Here is an 18,171-nt window from a genome sequence, read left to right as displayed (position 1 = left end):
GATGAACATTGATACATGTATGGGGCACTGTGGTTGTATAGAAGTAGATCTACCCACAGATTTCTGTACAGCCATCCTGTTGGAAAATTTCTTCTAGATCAGTGCTGTAGGCTATAGCCCTGCAACACTGATCAGTGTATTGTGACGGTGAGGAAGCCTCCATCAACCTTGACTGTTTGAATGGGGAAATCAGGTCAGTGTTTTTTTTTCCTTTGACCCGCTGGTTGAAGGGTAAAACGGACTCATCTGTGGGCAGCTTTATACACAGGATAGAAAGGGGAAAGCTCCTCTAAGTGCAGACTTTAGAAATTTTTATTAAAAGGCAGATTAGCCAAATGGCCACTTACATAATGTAGGTAGATACAACGCTGTATCCTGGCCTAGGTCAACAAGGCCCGGGCCTAGGGCAGCATTTTGCAGGGGGGCAGCGCGGAAAGAGTCCCCGCTGGCTTGCGCTACACTATTAGTGCAGTGCCAGCCTTATGGATTAGTCTAGTGCCCCCATAAAGTGGGCGCACTGCTTCCGGTATGTTGGCGGCCGGCAAATGTGGGGGGGAGGGGGGGGAGCTTCAAATTTTGACTGTCCTCTCATCCTGGACCACAAACCTTCCTCACTGTGCTTTATGTTTTCTGCTGCACCACTGGCATGTTTATATCTCCTTAGTCCTCTCCATAAAATTATCAGAAATTTGTGCTTAAAGCGGGGTTCCACCCTAAAGTGGAACCTCCACTGATCGGATCCCTCCCCCCCTCCGGTGTCACAATTGGCACCTTTCAGGGGGGAGGGGGGTGGAGATACCTGTCAAAGACAGGTATTTACACCCACTTCCGGGCATAGACTCCCGTGGGAGTCTACGCCATTTCCTGTCCTGCCGCGCTGTCTGCTGGGACACACACGGGTCTCAGAGACAGCGCAGAGAATTCCTATTGCGCTGCGTGACTCGCGCATGCGCAGTAGGGAACCGGGAAGTGAAGCCAATTAGCTTCACTTCCTGATTCCCTCACCTAGAATGGTGGCGGCACCAGCCGAGGGCCGAGCGATCGATCGGCCTCGGCTGCCAGCATCGCTGGAACCCGGGACAGGTGAGTGTCCATTTATTAAAAGTCAGCAGCTGTAGTATTTATAGCTGCTGGCTTTTAATATTTTTTTTTTTTTGGTGGAATCCCTCTTTAAAGTAGAACTAAAGGCAACACTTTTTTTTTTTTCATTTTGGATAGAATAAGGGAGGGTTATAGCCCCTGTCAGTTTATTTTTTACCATCCCTGTCCCTTTGCAGAGATTTCCCTTCACTTCCTGCCCCATAGCCAAACAGGAAGTGAGAGGAAATCTATGCAAATTAAGGGAATCCATTGCCCCCAGGCCCTCAGCACTAGTGTCCCCACTCGAAAATTTCAGGTCAGGTCTTTAACAGCAAGGGGTGTGGCCTTGACAGGAAGGGATGGGTCATATTTAAATTAGAGGGTTTCACGAGTTTAGTCTGGCCTAGGGCAGCACGAAACCTAAATACACTACTGGGTAGATAGCAATCTCATCGTATAATAAAAGTGTGGGACGCAGGGTAGGGTGAATGCTGGGGAGCCACCAGGGACCACTACCACACTGTGGGATAGAGAAGGAAGCCAGCCGAAGAACTCCAAGATGGCTTTGAACCACAAGTATGGCCCGTAGCAGTGGGTTTGGTGTAGTTTCTAGCATGAATCTTGCGATCATGGACCATTTTTAGATCTAGAAAGCCTAAATTATGGTAATCTCTAGCAGAGGTGAAAGAAAGACCAAAGCAACTGTTGTTGCAGTGGGATATGAAATCTTCAACAAGTGATATGGGGCCGTCCCAGATAATAATGTTGTCTATATATTGACCATAGAAGACCACATGTCCTGTGGTCTGATGAGACCAAGATAAACTTATTTGGTCAGATGGTGTCAAGCGTGTGTGGTGGGGCAACCAGGTGAGGAGTACAAAGACAAGTGTGTCTTGTCTACAGTCAGGCATGGTGGTGGGAGTGTCATGGTCTGGGGCTGCATGAGTGCTGCCGGCACTGGGGAGCTACAGATCATTGAGGGAACCATGAATGCCAACATGTACTGTGACATACTGAAGCAGAGCATGATCCCCTCCCTTCAGAGACTGGGCTGCAGGGCAGTATTCCAACATGATAACCACCCCAAACATACCTCCAAGATGACCACTGCCTTGCTAAAGAAGCTGAGGGTAAAGGAGATGGACTGGCCAAGCATGTCTCCAGACCTAAACCCTTGTCAGGAACGTATACAGAGATCGAGATGCTAAGAGGGCTCCCCTTGCGGCTAGGTGCAGCTCGCTCCTGAAGTTGGGAACAGGAAGCGCGGTGCCCGAAGAAGCACGGGTGGCCGGGTGCTTGCTTGTAGTTAGATGAGCTCGGCTGCTGCAGGGTGGTTGAAGCAGGCAAAGCTGAACTTGTTGTGTTCAGATGAACAGGGAAACCAGGAGCCAGGCCAAAAGTCATGAATGGATAGATCAGTCCAAAGAATACTCAGGGGCGAGCCAAGGTAAAACACAGGCAGGGTTCAGATGCAAGCCAAAGGTCAAGCTGGGAGATCAGGAAGCAGAAGCAGAGTCCAGGAACAGGCCAAAGGTCAGACTAGGAGATCAGGAAGCAAGGTCGAAGGCAAGCCGGGTCACAACGGGTGTTATAGATCAGGAATCAAGGTCAAGGTACACAAGGCAGCTGAGGAGATAATCCAGCAAGGTCCTGTAGTTGCAGGCTGGCTTAAATAGGGCCACTGGCGCCAGCGTTAGTCACGCCAGAAGTATTGCGCATACGTGTGCGCCGATGCGCATCACTGTGCGCCAATGCGCACGAGTATGCGCCAATGAGCACCGATGTGCATCAGTATGCACCGATGTGCGCAGATGCGCACCAGTATGTGCCAATGTGCACCGATGTGCCAATGTGCGCCGATGTGCATCAGTATGCACCGATGTGCACTGATGCGCACCAGTACGTGCAAGTCTTGGGACTCTCTGTGGGTGACCATGAGTGTTCAGGGGGCGGCATTGCCAGTACCGTGACCGCCATGTCCCTGAAAACCCTATTGAGCATCTTTGGGACATCCTCAGACAGAAGGTGGAGGAGCGCAAGGTCTCCAACATCCACCAGTTCCGTGATGTTGTCATGGAGGAGTGGAAAAGCACTCCAGTGGCAACCTGTGAAGCTCTGGTGACCTCCATGCCCAAGAGGGTTAAGGCAGTGCTGGAAAATAATGGTGGTCATACAAAATATTGACACTTTGGGCCCAATCTGGACATTTTCACTTAGGGGTGTACTCACTTTTGTTGCCAGCGGTTTAGACATTAATGGCTGTGTGTTGAGTTATTTTGAGGGGACAGCAAATTTACACTGTTATACAAGCTGTACACTCACTACTTTACATTGTAGACAAGTGTCATTTCTTCAGTGTTGTCACATGAAAAGAATAATATGAAGAGAATATTTACAAAAATGTGAGGGGTGTACTCACTTTTGTGAGATACTGTATGTATAGTGTTTCCCAATGACCCATGGTCATATTAGGGTAAGAAGGCGCAACATTAGCCCCCCATAGCGGTTCCCTGAAACTGTAGGTAAGTCTCCGTCAAGCCTAAAATAATTGTGGGCAAGCTGGGCATTGTATTCTGACACGACTAGTCCTGTTAAATAGTGGCACATCGTCTTATATCCTTAGCCTGATGAAAGAGTGTGCATGACCAGACACGGCTCATGCTCTGAAACGCGTCGTCTGGTGACATCATCCCTCTGACACTGCGGGTCACACTTGCAGTTCAATGCCATCTTGGAGTTCTCCAGAAGCATGGAAGCGGTCCCTGGTGGCTCCCCAGCATTCATCGTGCCCTGCGTCACAGACTTTTCTTATACGATGAGCCTGCTATCTACCTACATTATGTAAGTGGCCATTTGGCTAACCAGGCTAACACCTAGAGCACTTAGAGGCACTTTTCCCCTTTCTTTGCCTGTTTGACATATAGAGTCTGCTTCTGCTCACTGGAAAAGCTCGCCCTGGTGCATCTACTGGATTCTTGGACTTTTATTTATTTTTATATGATATTGGACTTTTAATATATGAATTTGTTCATACATGGACTTACATGTTTGGGTGCAGAGTTGTTTGATCATGTAAGTGCCCACATTTTTTTCTTTATGCACAGGATACCTGATACACAGGATACACCCCGCACAATGGACTCAGGGAGGACGCAGTCCAGAGTTCAGCCTAATAAATGCCATGTTCTGTTCTCTCAAAAAAGTATACATTAATGTTCTTACCTGGGCCTTTCCTGACATAACCAACGCCGTCTTTACTGACCTGAGAAAGAAGAATAGATAGATGAGAAACAGTCAGACCCTCCTGGCAGAACTATGTATATATTAAGCTTATGGCTATGCCAATTATAAATAAAGCTTTGGAAGATCGATTCCAGAGAATAAGATGGCTGCCAAATTTCAGTGTGGTATCAAAGAAAATGGGTCTGTTTCTCATAGTTTTGCTACTAGTGAGGGGGCATGGGCATTCAGTTTACAACTTGGAGCTTACACTGAGCTGAGAATTTTTTCCCTACCCCCATGTGACAGAGCCATGTGCCTGAGCAGCTAACTACCCCTATGTGTTACAGTCAGGTGTCTGAGCAGTCAATCAGCCCCTGTATGGCAGAGCCAGGTGCCTGAGAAGCCCACCACTGCAGCTTGGCAGAGCCAGGTGCCTGAGCAGCTAATCACCCCAGTATGACAGAGTCAGGTGCATGAGAAACCAACCACCTCTGTATGGCACAGCCAAGTACCTGAGAAGTCAACCACCCCAGTATGACAGAGCCAGGTGCCTGAGGAGCCAACCATCCCAGTATGACAGTGACAGGTGCCTGAGAAGCCAACCACCCCAGTATGGCAGAGCAAGGTGCCTGAGCAGCCCACTACCGCAGCCTGTCAGAGTCAGGTGCTTGAAGCCAACCACCCCCAAGTACCTGAGAAGCCAGCCATCTCAGTATGACAGAGCCAAGTGCCTGAGAAGCCAACCCTCCCAGTATGACACCATCAGGTGCCTGAGCAGCCAACCACCCCCGTATGGCAAAGCCAGGTGCCTGAGCAGCCAACCATCCTTGTATTGCAGAGCCAGGTGCCCGAGCAGCCAACCACCCCAGCATGGCAGAGCCAGGTGCCTGAGAAGTCAACCATCTCAGCATGGCAGAGCCAGGTGCCCGAGCAGCCAACCACCCCCGTATGGCAGAACCAAGTGCCTGAGAAGCCAACCACCCCAGTATGGCAGAGCCAGGTGCCTTCAACAAGCTGTGATTCTGTTGAGTAGAGATTGGCTCAGGTGTCCTCCACATTCAACTCTAGCTAAACTCCACATTGATGTTTTACTCTTCCCTCCAATCAGCTCTCAGAGCTCTCCTTGCTGAGCTCTGCAGAGTATAATTTTAACAGCAGAGCCAGGTGCCTGAGAAGTCAACCACCTCAGCATGGCAGAGCCAGGTGCCTGAGAAGCCAACCATCCCAGTACGGCAGAGCCAGGTGCCTGAGAAGCCAACCACCCCAGTAAGGCAGAGCCAGGTGCCTGGGAAGCCAACCACCCCAGTATGGCAGAGCCAGGTGCCTGAGCAGCCAACCCCCCCCCTCCTCCCAGTATGACAGAGTCAGGTGCCTGAGAAGCCAACAATCCCAGTATGGCACAGCCAGGTGCCTGAGCAGCCAACTACCCCAGTATGACAGAGTCAGGTGCCTTAGAACCAACCACCCCAGTATGGCACAGCCAGGTGCCTGAGCAGCCAACCACCTCCGTATGGCAGAATCAAGTGCCTGGGTAGGCAACCACCCCCGTATGGCAGAGCCAGGAGCCTTCAACAAGCTGTGATTCTGTTGAGTAGAGATTAGCTCAGGTGTCCTCCACATTCAACGCTAGCTAAACTCCACACTGATTTTTTACTCTTCCCTCCAATCAGCCCTCAGAGCTCTCCTTGCTGAGCTCTGCAGAGTGTAAGTTCAGCTCTCTTCCCCCTTTTTTCTGACAGCTCAGACAAGCTTTATAAATTCTGGACTTTGAACAGATGTAGAGTGGAGAAGACTGCAGATAAAAAGGTACAAATTATGTAGGCAGATTTGTTTCATCGCTGTGTGTCAGCTGTCTGGGTAGACATAAGGGCTTACAACCACTTCAAGCTGCTTGCTTACATCACCGGCTCACCTTGGCACGCTTGCATTCTGGCGGTATTCCATCAAATACATAGACGGGTTTCATTCTGTTCTCCAGCATGTAGATTGTGCGGTTAAAGAGGCCCTGTAACACACTGCAGCAAAATAATCCTCATGTTAATCAAGGTGTCACACATACTGTATATAAAAAAAAAAAAATACATTTTTTATTGCTAGAAATTTACTTAGAACCCCCAAACATTTTATATAATGGGATTTTTATATACAGCTTACCTGTAAAATCCTTTTCTTGAGAGTACATCACGGGACACAGGAGCTTCATTACATAGTGGGTTATATAGGCACCTCTGGTGATTGGACACTGGTTGACCCTAATTAAGGAGAATTCCTCCCCTATATAACCCCTCCCATCCGGGAGGCACCTCAGTTTTGTAGCAAAGCAATAAGAACCACGTAAAACCCAAGAGGGGCGGGAGCCCTGTGTCCCGTGATGTACTCTCAAGAAAAGGATTTTACAGGTAAGCTGTATATAAAAATCCCATTTTCTTGATCATACATCACGGGACACAGGAGCTTCATTACATAGTGGGATGTCCCAAAGCAATGCTCAGGTTGAGGGGAGGGAGACACAGATCATAAGCATAGACCGCCAGGGACCTGAGGACCTAAACTGCAGCCTGCAGTACACTGCGCCCGAAGGCGATATCCTCTTGCCCTCTGACATCCACCTGATAGAATCTGGTGAATGTGTGGATTGATGACCAAGTCGCAGCCTTACAGATCTGAGCCAGGGAGGCCTGGTGATGCACTGCCCAAGAAGCACTGACAGCCCTAGTAGAGTGCGCTTTCACCTGAAAAGGAGGAATCTTCCCCTTTAAGCTATAGGCCTGAGAAATAACCTGTCTGATCCATCTCGAGAGAGTGGACTTTGACGCTGCCTGACCCCTTCTAGGGCCTTCTGGCAGAATAAATAAGCAGTCAGTTTTTCTTATCTGAGCAGTTGCTTGAAGATAAAGACTGATTGCTCTAACCACATCTAAAGTGTGTAAGGATTCTTCCTCTATGGACTGAGGATTTGGAAAAAAGGATGGTAGGATTATATCTTGATTCAGATGAAAACCTGAAACCACCTTAGGTAGAAAGGACCTGTTGGGACGCATAACCACCCGGTCCTTATGGATAATTAGATAGGGCTCTTTACAAGAAAGAGCTGCCAATTCTGATACCCTTCTAGCCGTGGATATGGCTACTAGGAAGACTAGCTTCTTTGTCAAGAGGACTAACGAAGCAAGACGCAAAGGTTCAAATGGTTGGGCTACTAAGGCCGAGAGAACCAAATTCAGATCCCATGGGCATACCGGAGGTCTGACTGGCGGTCTCATCCGCATAGCCCCCTGGATAAAGGCCCGTATCAGGGAATGTGATGCAAGCGGTCTTTGAAAAAAGACCGACAGGGCCGAAATCTGCACCTTGATGGTGCTTATGGCCAAATTCAATTCAAGGCCTGATTGGAGAAAGGCCAAGATTCTGCTAATGACATACCTTCTGGGATGCCATCTCCTGGGTTCACACCAGGAAACATATGCCCTCCAGATCTTGTAATAGATACGCCTGGAGGCCGGCTTTCTGGCATTGACCAGAGTGGAAAGGACTGGCCCCGAAAGACCACGGTCTTTTAAAATGTGGGTCTCAGCAGCCAGACCGTCAAATTCAGACTGCGTAAAGCAGGATGGTAAATTGGGCCCTGCGAGAGCAGATCTGGCCGGAGGGGGAGGGTCCATGGCCTGCCCACTGCTAGCTTCATGATTTCTGCGAACCATGGTCGCCTGGGCCAAGCCGGGGCCACTAGAAGGACCGACTTCGCCTCCCTCTTGACCCTTCCCAGGAACCGTGACAGTAGCGGGTTCGGGGGGAAGGCATAGATCAGATTGTACTGATTCCAGGGAACCGTCAGAGCATCTGACCCCTGAGCAAGTGCATCTCTTGTCCTTGACACAAAGTTGTCCAGTTTCCTGTTGAATCTGGACGCAAAAAGATCCACGTCTGGAGTGCCCCATTTGTAACATATGTCTCGAAACACATCGGGGTGCAGAGCCCATTCTCCTGGGCACAACTGCTGGCGGCTGAGATAATCCGCCTGCCAATTCTCCACTCCTGGGATGAAGACTGCAGAGAGGCACGGAACATGCTCTTCTGCCCAGACAAGTATGCGATTCACCTCGTTTTGGGCCACCAGACTTCTGGTACCGCCCTGGTGATTGATATAAGCCACCGCGGTGGCATTGTCGGACTGAATCCGAACCGGGAAGCCTCGCAGTCTGTGAGACCACTCTCTGAGTGCCATGTAAACTGCCCGAATCTCTAGGATATTTATGGGCAACAGACTTTCGGTCGCAGACCATTTTCCCTGCGAGCATGTTCCCTCTAATACGGCTCCCCAGCCTGTCAGGCTGGCATCCGTTGTGACAATCTTCCATGAGAGGGGAAGAAATGTTTTGCCTTTTAGCAAATTTCTGGTTTGTAACCACCAAACCAGACTCTTGCGTGCCCGGGGGGATAAACGCATAGGAAGATCCAGGGATTGGGGCTTCCTGTTCCAAATCGCAAGGATGCATCTTTGCAGGGACCTTGAGTGGAACTGGGCAAATGGGACGGCCTCGAATGAGGCGACCATCTTTCCCAATAGTCTCATACATAGACGAATAGAGGGAGATCTTCTGCCCAGAACTAGGCGCACCAGATCTCCAATGGCCAAGGCCTTTGGCCCTGGAAGGAACACCCTGCCCTGAGCGGTGTCGATAATGAGACCCAGGTAATCCAACCTGGTGGTCGGTTGCAGAGACGACTTTTCTAGGTTTATAATCCAACCTAGGCGGCCCAGATGTTCTAGCGTACTGGTGACGCTGCGACTTAGGCTCGTTATAGTTCTCTCTACGAGAAGCAAGTCGTCTAGGTAAGCCATGACGGCTATGCCCTGAACTCTTAAAGTTGCTAAGAGAGGGTCTAGAATCTTCGTGAAGACTCGGGGGGCCGTGGCTAGGCCGAATGGCAGGGCCACAAATTGAAAGTGGCGTTGCTCTACCGCGAACCTTAGGAACTTCTGGTGCGCGGGAAATATTGGCACGTGGAGATATGCATCTCTGATATCTATTGATGCCATGAATTCTCCTCCCTGCAGGGAGGAAACCACAGTGCGTATAGACTGCATCCGGAAGGTCTGGATGTGTAGAAACCGGTTCAAGTCTCTCAGATCCAAGATAGGTCTGACACTTCCGTTTGGTTTTGGGACGGTGAAGAGATTCGAATAAAAACCTGAACCCTGATCTTTCGGGCTCACCTCTACTATCACACCTTGGGATAGTAACTGATCTAAGGCCAGGAGTAGCGATTTCCGCTCTATTGGATCCTTGGGGATCCTTGACCTTAGAAAACGAGAAGGTGGAATCTTCTGAAATTCTAGCCTGTAGCCCAGAGATACCGAAGAGATCACCCATTTGTCCTGAATCTCCTCCCGCCAGGCGCCTGCAAACTGCAGGAGCCTTCCCCCCACTCGGCCGAGCGGGGGCGCCCCTTCACAAGGAGGTCTTGGAGGTTTGCTTGGCAGGCTTCCGCCCCCAAGTCTTTTTCTGTCCCTGGGCTCGGCCCTGAGGCTTTCTAGCAGCGGAGGGCTGGGAAGGCCGTCGCCACTGTTTAGAGCTTGACGCTTCGGGAGAAAGAGTACGCCTGAATGAGGGACGCTTACTCTTCTTGACTGGAAGGAGTGTAGATTTACCTCCTGAGATATTTTGGATGAATTTATCTAGTTCCTCTCCAAACAAACGTTCCCCTTTAAATGGGAACCCAGCCAAATGCTTTTTGCATGACATCTCAGCGGCCCAATTTTTTAGCCATAGAGCCCTACGCATGTGTACCAACATAAGGGACAAACGGGATGCTTGTTGGACAGAATCCAAAATCGCATCAATTATGAAACATAAGATGTGAGGCATCTCTGCATATTTCACTACTTCCTCGCTGGGGAGGAGTTCAAACATTTGTTTGACCTGTTCCTTAAGGAACTGACACAATCCTACGGCTGCGACTGTAGGTTGCACCACAGCGCCGGCCATGGAAAAGGAGGCTTTTAACAAGGTTTCCAGCCTTTTGTCAGCTGGATCCTTAAATACCTGCGCATTATCCAAAGGACAAGTTAGGTTTTTATTCACACAAGAGATAGCCGCATCAACAGATGGGGCCCCCCATTTCTTGGTGAAACTTTCCTCCACGGGATAATTCATAGAAAACCTCTTGGGAGGAGTAAACAGTTTATCGGGATGTCCCCAGTCCTCATACATCAAGTCAGCCATTAAAGGATGAATTGGGAAGGAACAGGCAGTCTGTGGGGCTTTCCTGACTCCCAGGGAAGAGACAGAGGATGTAGCGACTTCAGCAGGCGGCATTCTGAACGTGGTACGCACCAATTCAGTGTAATACTGCACCTGCTTTCTGAGTGCCTGGGAGGAGGGGACTAGCTCCTCATCCTCTGACTGATCCGACTGCTCATGATCCCTTTCTAAAGATAGGGATCTCTCCTCATTTTCAGAGCAACTGTCTGAGAGAGGGATTTCAGCAGAGGGAGGGGATCTACCCCTTTTTCTGCTATCTTTTAGGGAAGCAGAAATAAAATTCATTATCCTCCCTTCAAAACTCTCCAATGAAGCCCTAAGGGAGTCCTCAGTGACATAGACCGGGGCTGCGACATTAGGAGAGGCTGCAAAGCCTGAAAGGGGCACTGACTCGTCTTGAGATGCAGGCTCCACTCTTGCAGAGGGGGATGGTAACCTGCATGCACCCTTGGAACCCCTGGACCTAGGCGGTGATTTGCCAGTGCTTTTGTTACCTGCCCCTGAAACCCTCTTACGAGGAGACATAGTACTGAGCTACAAAGCAGAGTTACTAATGTAAAATGCAATCACTTATTTGTGCTTAAAGTCTCACAATAAATCAATATTAGCTTAACTGCACAATATGATGCCGAGTAGGTGTCTTAGGGTTTGCCTGGATCCAATCCCACGGATGCTTACTGCCCACAGCTCCTGTGCCTCACCTTACAGTCCCCTGACGCTCTGGGCTTTTAAATCGGCCGTTTTGGCGCCTGCATTACAGCATAGAGCACCTGATTGTGCACAGCTGGCAACCACACCCCCCCCCCTTTCCCCAATAGGCCGGGAGCGCGCCCGGCGCGCGTGCACGCGCCCGCGCGCGTGCACGAGGACCGCGGGATCCGGGGGGGAGGAGGAGAACCCAAAAGGAGTGACCTGGGACCCCCTGATCTGCGTGGGACCCCTTTTTTACCTTTATTGTGGCAGGGACTGCAAGGAGACGTGAGAGCTGGAGAACCAGGCACTTCACTGAGCGTGTTAGTATTGAAAGGCATGTAAGTATGCATCAGGCTGCTCTTACTCCATCTAGTGGTGGAAACCAGGTAAGACATACAACTACTCACAGTGAAGAAATCCATTCATATATTAAATATATAGGATGACTTCCCCTACCTGTTCCCCGCCGCAGGAATTGCTGTGTTCAGACCAATTCCAGCCTTCACCCATCACGGCGGGTATTGTTAGCCAACCTTCAGGCGTATCTGGGGTTCTTACGAAAAGATCCTCCTACCTGGGCCTTGTAAAAAACTCTGCCAGAAACTTACGGGCGCCCTGAGTCAACAGTACCCCAAGTCTGGTTGTCCCAGAGTCCAGTCTTCCAATGGAGAGGACTTACAGGCAAAACCTCGTGTCTTCGGCAAACGAGGCCCGGGTACCATACCATCTTGGGAGTCAAATATCGGCCCGAGGTATGGATCCGGTTTGTTGTAGCCCTTCGGCCCTCGCCGGGACCCGCATAGAGCTAAGTTTTACGTGACCATCGACCAGACACTGGCGAAAAAACTGAGGTGCCTCCCGGATGGGAGGGGTTATATAGGGGAGGAATTCTCCTTAATTAGGGTCAACCAGTGTCCAATCACCAGAGGTGCCTATATAACCCACTATGTAATGAAGCTCCTGTGTCCCGTGATGTATGATCAAGAAATATATATATATATATATATATATATACATACATACATACATACACACACATATATATACACATACATACATACATATATATATTTATATATATATATATATATATGTATATATATATATATATGTATACACACATACATACATACTGTACATATATATATATATATATATATATATATATATATATATATATATATAGTTTTTTGTTTTATCAGAGGCCCGAGCAAGTTTTTTTTTATCAACTTTATTGTTATCACAAGGGATGAACAACATCCCTTGTGATTGCAATAAGCATGACAGCCCTTCTTTAGAGAGAGATCTGGGGTCTCAGATGTCTCTTCTGACCTCCAAAGCATCTGGTTGATCCAAGATCGGTTTGATCAGATGCTTGTACAAGCCGGTAACAGCTTGCAAACATCAAACCGTAACCGAAAGTGACAAAATCCTCATCACTGGTCAGAGCGGTCCCAGGGACCTTGATGGGATGGGGGGAGAACAGGAAAGGTGGAGGTGGGAGGAGGGGGGTCTCCCTTCAGCTGCCTGTAGAAGTGATCGAGTGACTGTATAGCCACTTGAATCACATTTACATAAAAGCCGATCGCCGGCTGAAAATGTTGACACCAGGATGATGGTCCTGGTAAAACCACCTAAACTTGAGGATGTCACATGACGTTCAATCGGGGACAAACGGTTAAACAATGTTTATTGTGTATGTATTAGGCTTGGATATGTAATGTGGGGTTTATATCAGATCATGAATTGGCTATTGTAATGCTTCGTACACCACGGTCAGATTTTCCAACGGAAAATGTTCGTTGGGAGCTTGTTGTCGGAAATTCCGACCGTGTGTAGGCTACATCGGACATTTTCCATCGGAATTTCCGACACACAAAATTTGAGATCTGGATCTCAAATTTTCCGACAACAAAATCCGTTGTGAGAAATTCTGATCGTGTGTACACAATTCCGACGCACAAAATTCCACGCATGCTCAAGCAGAAGGAGCCACACTGGCTATTGAACTTCATTTTTCTCGGCTCGTCGTACGTGTTGTACGCCACCGCGTTCTTGACGTTTGGAATTTCTCATAACATTTGTGTGACCGTGTGTGTGCAAGACAAGTTTGAGCCAACATTCGTCGGAAAAAAATCCATGGATTTTGTTGTTGGAATGTCCGATCGTGTGTACGCAGCATAAGAATATTTAAGCTGTTTTAAATTGGTAGTAAACTTAGTGCTATTAAAAGTTGCTGACAGGCAGGGTATGATTGACAGAAGGAACCCTATAATTCTCTTATGTCATAAATGCTTCCTCCTGCCTGTCAGCTGTTATGTACACTGAGCCACGCATGCGTAGCTCAATGAACATTTACACCCCCCTGATCTGTGCCGCTGCGATGTGACTCCCATGACATCATCACGGTCCGCCCATTCAAGTGACAGAAAGCACAGAACCCGGAAAGAGGACCGGGCAAAGATGGAAGCCATGCAGAACACGGCGGATCGATCACAGCTCAGCGCTGGACGGCTCAGTTTGACAGGTAAGTATGCCATAATATGCTGTGGGCGCTCACGTGACTGCCCGCTGGTCTCCTCCCCTCCTCTGCTTGGCTGACGTCGGCGGTGGGTTTCTCAGCACCTCCCTCCCTGCAGCTATCACATCGGGGGAGGAGACCAGCCAGGAAGTGGGAGGAAATACCTGGATTAGACAGGTATCCGCTCTGCTCCCCCCCCCCCCCCACCACCATCCTGAAAGGTGCCAAATGTGACACCAGAGGAGGAACCGGATCAGCGGAAGTTCCATTTGTGGGTGGAACTCCACTTTAACCAACACTGCTCAATGACGAAGCATTTTTTTGCGATTCGGCCCTGCGTCGCTTTAACTGACAATTACGCGGTTGTGCGACGCTGCACCCAAACAAAATTGATGTCCTTTTTTTTTCATAAATAGAGCTTTCTTTTGGTGGTATTTGATCGCCTCTGCGGTTTTTAGTTTTTGTGCTATAAACAAAAAAAGAGCGACAATTTAAAAAAAAAAACACAATATTTTGTACTTTTTGCTGTAATATATGTCCCAATTTTTTTTTCAAAAAAGCCAATTTTTTTCTCATTTTAGGCCGATATGTATTCTTCTACATATTTTTGGTAATAAAAATCACAATAAGCGTATATTGATTGGTTTTCGCAAAAGTTATAGCGTCTAAAAAATAGGGGATAGATTTATTGCATTTTTGTTATTATTTTTTTTTTTACTAGTAATGGCGGCGATCTGCGATTTTTATTGTAACTGCGACATTATGGCGGACACATCAGGCACTTTTGACACATATTTGGGACGACTGAAAATTATACAGCGATCCGTACTATAAAAATTCACTGATTACTGTGTAAAAGTCACTGGCAGTGAAATCAGAGGATGGTATTTCAGTCCAGGAGAGGAGCCGGTACAACTGTGCAAGAGGGCCGGAGGTCAGATTTGGGCTCTAGTGAATGTGATTGGTTGGGGTCCATAACAGCAGTTGTGATAGAAGAGGTGTGAGAATGGTGTCTGTCCTCCCCGGTACGCACTCACCTGATGTTATTGCCGTCCCGGTTGGAAAGCGCAGGCATCGCCGACTGGAACTGACAGATAAGAATGGAGGCGTCCACCGCAAGGATTTTCCCTGGAAGAGACAATCACAGCAAAACATCACTGATCTCCCCGGATTTCCAACACTCTCCATGGACTCACACACCTGCTATTACATCCCTTTTATCTGTTCTCACTGGATTCCTAATCTTCTTACAGATTCTTACAGATGTCTGTGATGCCAAGAATATAGATAAGCGGTGGCCACATTTCCTGATATGGAGGCCTCGTATGCCCCCCAGCATCATCAAAGAACCAATCTCTTATTGGTACAAGAGACAGCCAGAGACTATGAGCATGATACAAGAGATGGTCACAGATTGCAGACATGGTACAAGAGATGGTCAGAGACTGCAGACATGATACAGGAGAGGGTCAGAGACTGCGGACACGGTAAAGAGATGGTCAGAGACTGCAGACATGGTACAAGAGATTGTCAGAGACTGAAGACATGATACAAGAGATGGTCAGAGACTGCAGACATGGTACAAGAGATGGTCAGAGACTGCGGACATGATACAAGAGATGGTCAGAGACTGCAGACATGATACAAGAGATGGTCAGAGACTGCAGACATGGTACAAGAGATGGTCAGAGACTGCAGACATGGTACAAGAGATGGTCAGAGACTGCAGACATGGTACAAGAGATGGTCAGAGACTGCGGACATGATACACGAGATGGTCAGGGACTGCAGACATAGTACAGGAGATGGTCAGAGACTGCGGACAAAGTGCCAAAGGGCCGCATATGTCCCCTAGACAGCAGGTTAGGAACCAAGGATATAGATAATTTAGTGCAGCAGCCCTGCATTAGAGGTACTTGTCAGAGTCCGATGGGGTGAACACTGATTGTATGTATGGGTCCTGGAATACTCAGGATACCCCTAGAGATTTAGATGTCTTTGAGTGTGACAGATGGGGGGAGGTCGGCCATTGTCTCCAGCCTCCGGCCCACCCAATAGTCTCATACAAAGCACAGCAACCTTCATACTGAGAGCAAGAAGGACCAGCCAGCCCCGGGTATGTGTGTATGGGCATCTGAAATTAGGTGAGGTCAGTTGTGTGTATGGGTATCTGAGATCAGGAGAGATCAGTTGTGTGTATGGGCATCTGAGATTAGGTGAGGTCAGTTGTGTGTATGGGTATCTGAGATCAGGAGAGATCAGTTGTGTGTATGGGCATCTGAGATCAGGTGAGGTCAGTTGTGTGTATGGGCATCTGAGATTAGGTGAGGTCAGTTGTGTGTATGGGCATCTGAGATCAGGAGAGATCAGTTGTGTGTATGGGCATCTGAGATCAGGTGAGGTCAGTTGTGTGTATGGGCATCTGAGATTAGGTGAGGTCAGTTGTGTGTATGGGCATCTGAGATCAGGTGAGGTCAGTTGTGTGTATGGGCATCTGAGATCAGGAGAGGTCAGTTGTGTGTATGGGCATCTGAGATTAGGTGAGGTCAGTTGTGTGTATGGGCATCTGAGATCAGGAGAGGTCAGTTGTGTGTATGGGCATCTGAGATCAGGTGAGGTCAGTTGTGTGTATGGGCATCTGAGATCAGGAGAGGACAGTTGTGTGTATGGGCATCTGAGATCAGGAGAGGTCAGTTGTGTGTATGGGCATCTGTGATCAGGTGAGGTCAGTTGTGTGTATGGGCATCTTAGATCAGGTGAGGTCAGTTGTGTGTATTGGCATCTGCGATCAGGAGAGGTCAGTTGTGTGTATGGGCATCTGAGATCAGGTGAGGTCAGTGTGTGTATGGGCATCTGAGACCAGGTGAGGTCAGTTGTGTGTATGGGCATCTGAGATCAGGAGAGGTCAGTTGTGTGTATGGGCATCTGAGATCAGGAGAGGTCAGTATTATTATTTATTTCCTTCATTCCTCCAGATCAGTGTGAATATGGAGCCAACGCATTGTAAATGCATATTAATTGGGGGGTGGTGTGTGATGGGGCATAGTGAGAGCACTATGGAGTTCTGGAAGGTAACAGGGGAGGGGGGGGGGCACTAGGGTATATGGACAGAACTGTGAGATGATAGAGGGTGATGTGGCCCCTGTGGGGGGGGGGGGGGGGTAGGGTGTATGGACAGAACTGTGAGATGATGGAGGGTGACAGTGCCTGGGGGGGAAGGGGTACTGGGGTAGAGGGGGAGTGCTATAGGGTGACAGGCACACTAAGGGGGGGGAGGGGCTGAAGTGTTACAGGGCTGGGGTACTGGGGTGTCAGTGCCACTTGACAGGTGAAACACTGGGGTGTAGGAAGGGTACTAGATGGTGGCAGGGCCACTTGGGGGTATGTGTGCTGGGAGAACTTTACAGGGTACAGGATGGTGACACTTGTGGGTGACACTGGGGTGTAGGGAGGGTACTAGAGGGTGGCAGGACCACTTGGAGGTATGTGTGCTGGGAGAACATTACAGATGCAGGATGGTGACACTTGTGGAGGACACTGGGGTGTAGGGAGGGCACTACAGGGTGCCAGGGCCACATAGGAGGTGCAGTACTGGGGTGCTGGGAGGAAACTACAGTGTGTTAGAGGTTGACAGTACTTGTGGAAAGGGGAATACTGGGGTGAAGGGAGACTACTGGGGGTGCTAGAGGGTGACAGAGACACTTGAATTGGGGCATATTGGGGTGTGGGAGGGTTCTAGGGGGTGCTGGAGCATGACAGGGCCAGAATAGGGGGGTGGCGGGGTGAAGGGAGTGTAAGAGAGGGTGACAGGGACACTTGGGGGACAATATTGGGGTGTTATAGGGACATCAAATATAGGGGGGATGTGCTGGAGTATAACAGGGACAAATGGAGGGGATACTGGGGTGGAGGGTGACAGACACATTTGGGGGGGATCCCGGGGTGTTATAGGGCCAATAAGGATTGTGGGGTACTGGGGTAACAGGGCCATGTGGCAGGTGGAAGGATTGCGGGGTACTGGGGTATCCAGGCCATGTGGCAGGTGGAAGAATGGGGTGTAGGAAGGGTACTAGGGGGTAAGAGGGCCATGGGGGGGGGGAGGTTAGGGTTACCGCTTTTTCTTCAAGCCAAACCTGAACACTTTAGCGGTACATAGAAGAAAAAAAAAATATTTTTTAGTATACATTAAAGGATTGTAACAGACCGGAGACACCTTTGGGCGCCCCCAAAGAGAATAGTAATGCGGGCACACATAGTGCCCCCTCACCCTCCCTGTCAAGCCCTGTACCAAGCCACATTCTTGTCTGAATGTTGTGGTCTGGGTTTCAGGCGGACTGAAACCCAGACACATGATTCAAAACCTGAACGGTCGCGGGTGAATCTCGG

At 49.1% G+C, this 18,171-nt stretch overlaps 1 protein-coding gene across 1 annotated transcript in view; it reads right to left on the bottom strand.

Moving 5' to 3' along the window:
• LOC143998116 (flap endonuclease 1-like) overlaps positions 1-14,926 on the bottom strand; it is a gene marked incomplete at its 5' end in the record, with an annotated part of 43,140 nt that extends 28,214 nt beyond the window's left edge. Inside the window, 3 exons of the mRNA XM_077493860.1 lie at positions 4,306-4,345; positions 6,218-6,320; positions 14,823-14,926. Of these exons, the coding sequence (XP_077349986.1) occupies positions 4,306-4,345; positions 6,218-6,320; positions 14,823-14,926 (247 nt within the window). The remainder of the gene's footprint in view (positions 1-4,305; positions 4,346-6,217; positions 6,321-14,822) is intronic.
• Between the last annotated feature and the right edge of the window lie 3,245 nt (positions 14,927-18,171).

Source organism: Lithobates pipiens, unplaced genomic scaffold (assembly GCF_037356315.1).
Source record: "Lithobates pipiens isolate NorthernLeopardFrog02 unplaced genomic scaffold, aLitPip1_a1.2 Scaffold_19, whole genome shotgun sequence".
Classification (NCBI taxonomy): Eukaryota; Metazoa; Chordata; class Amphibia; order Anura; family Ranidae; genus Lithobates; species Lithobates pipiens.
The sequence above is the reverse complement of the archived record's forward strand: the minus strand, read 5'-3'. Positions and strand labels throughout refer to the sequence as shown.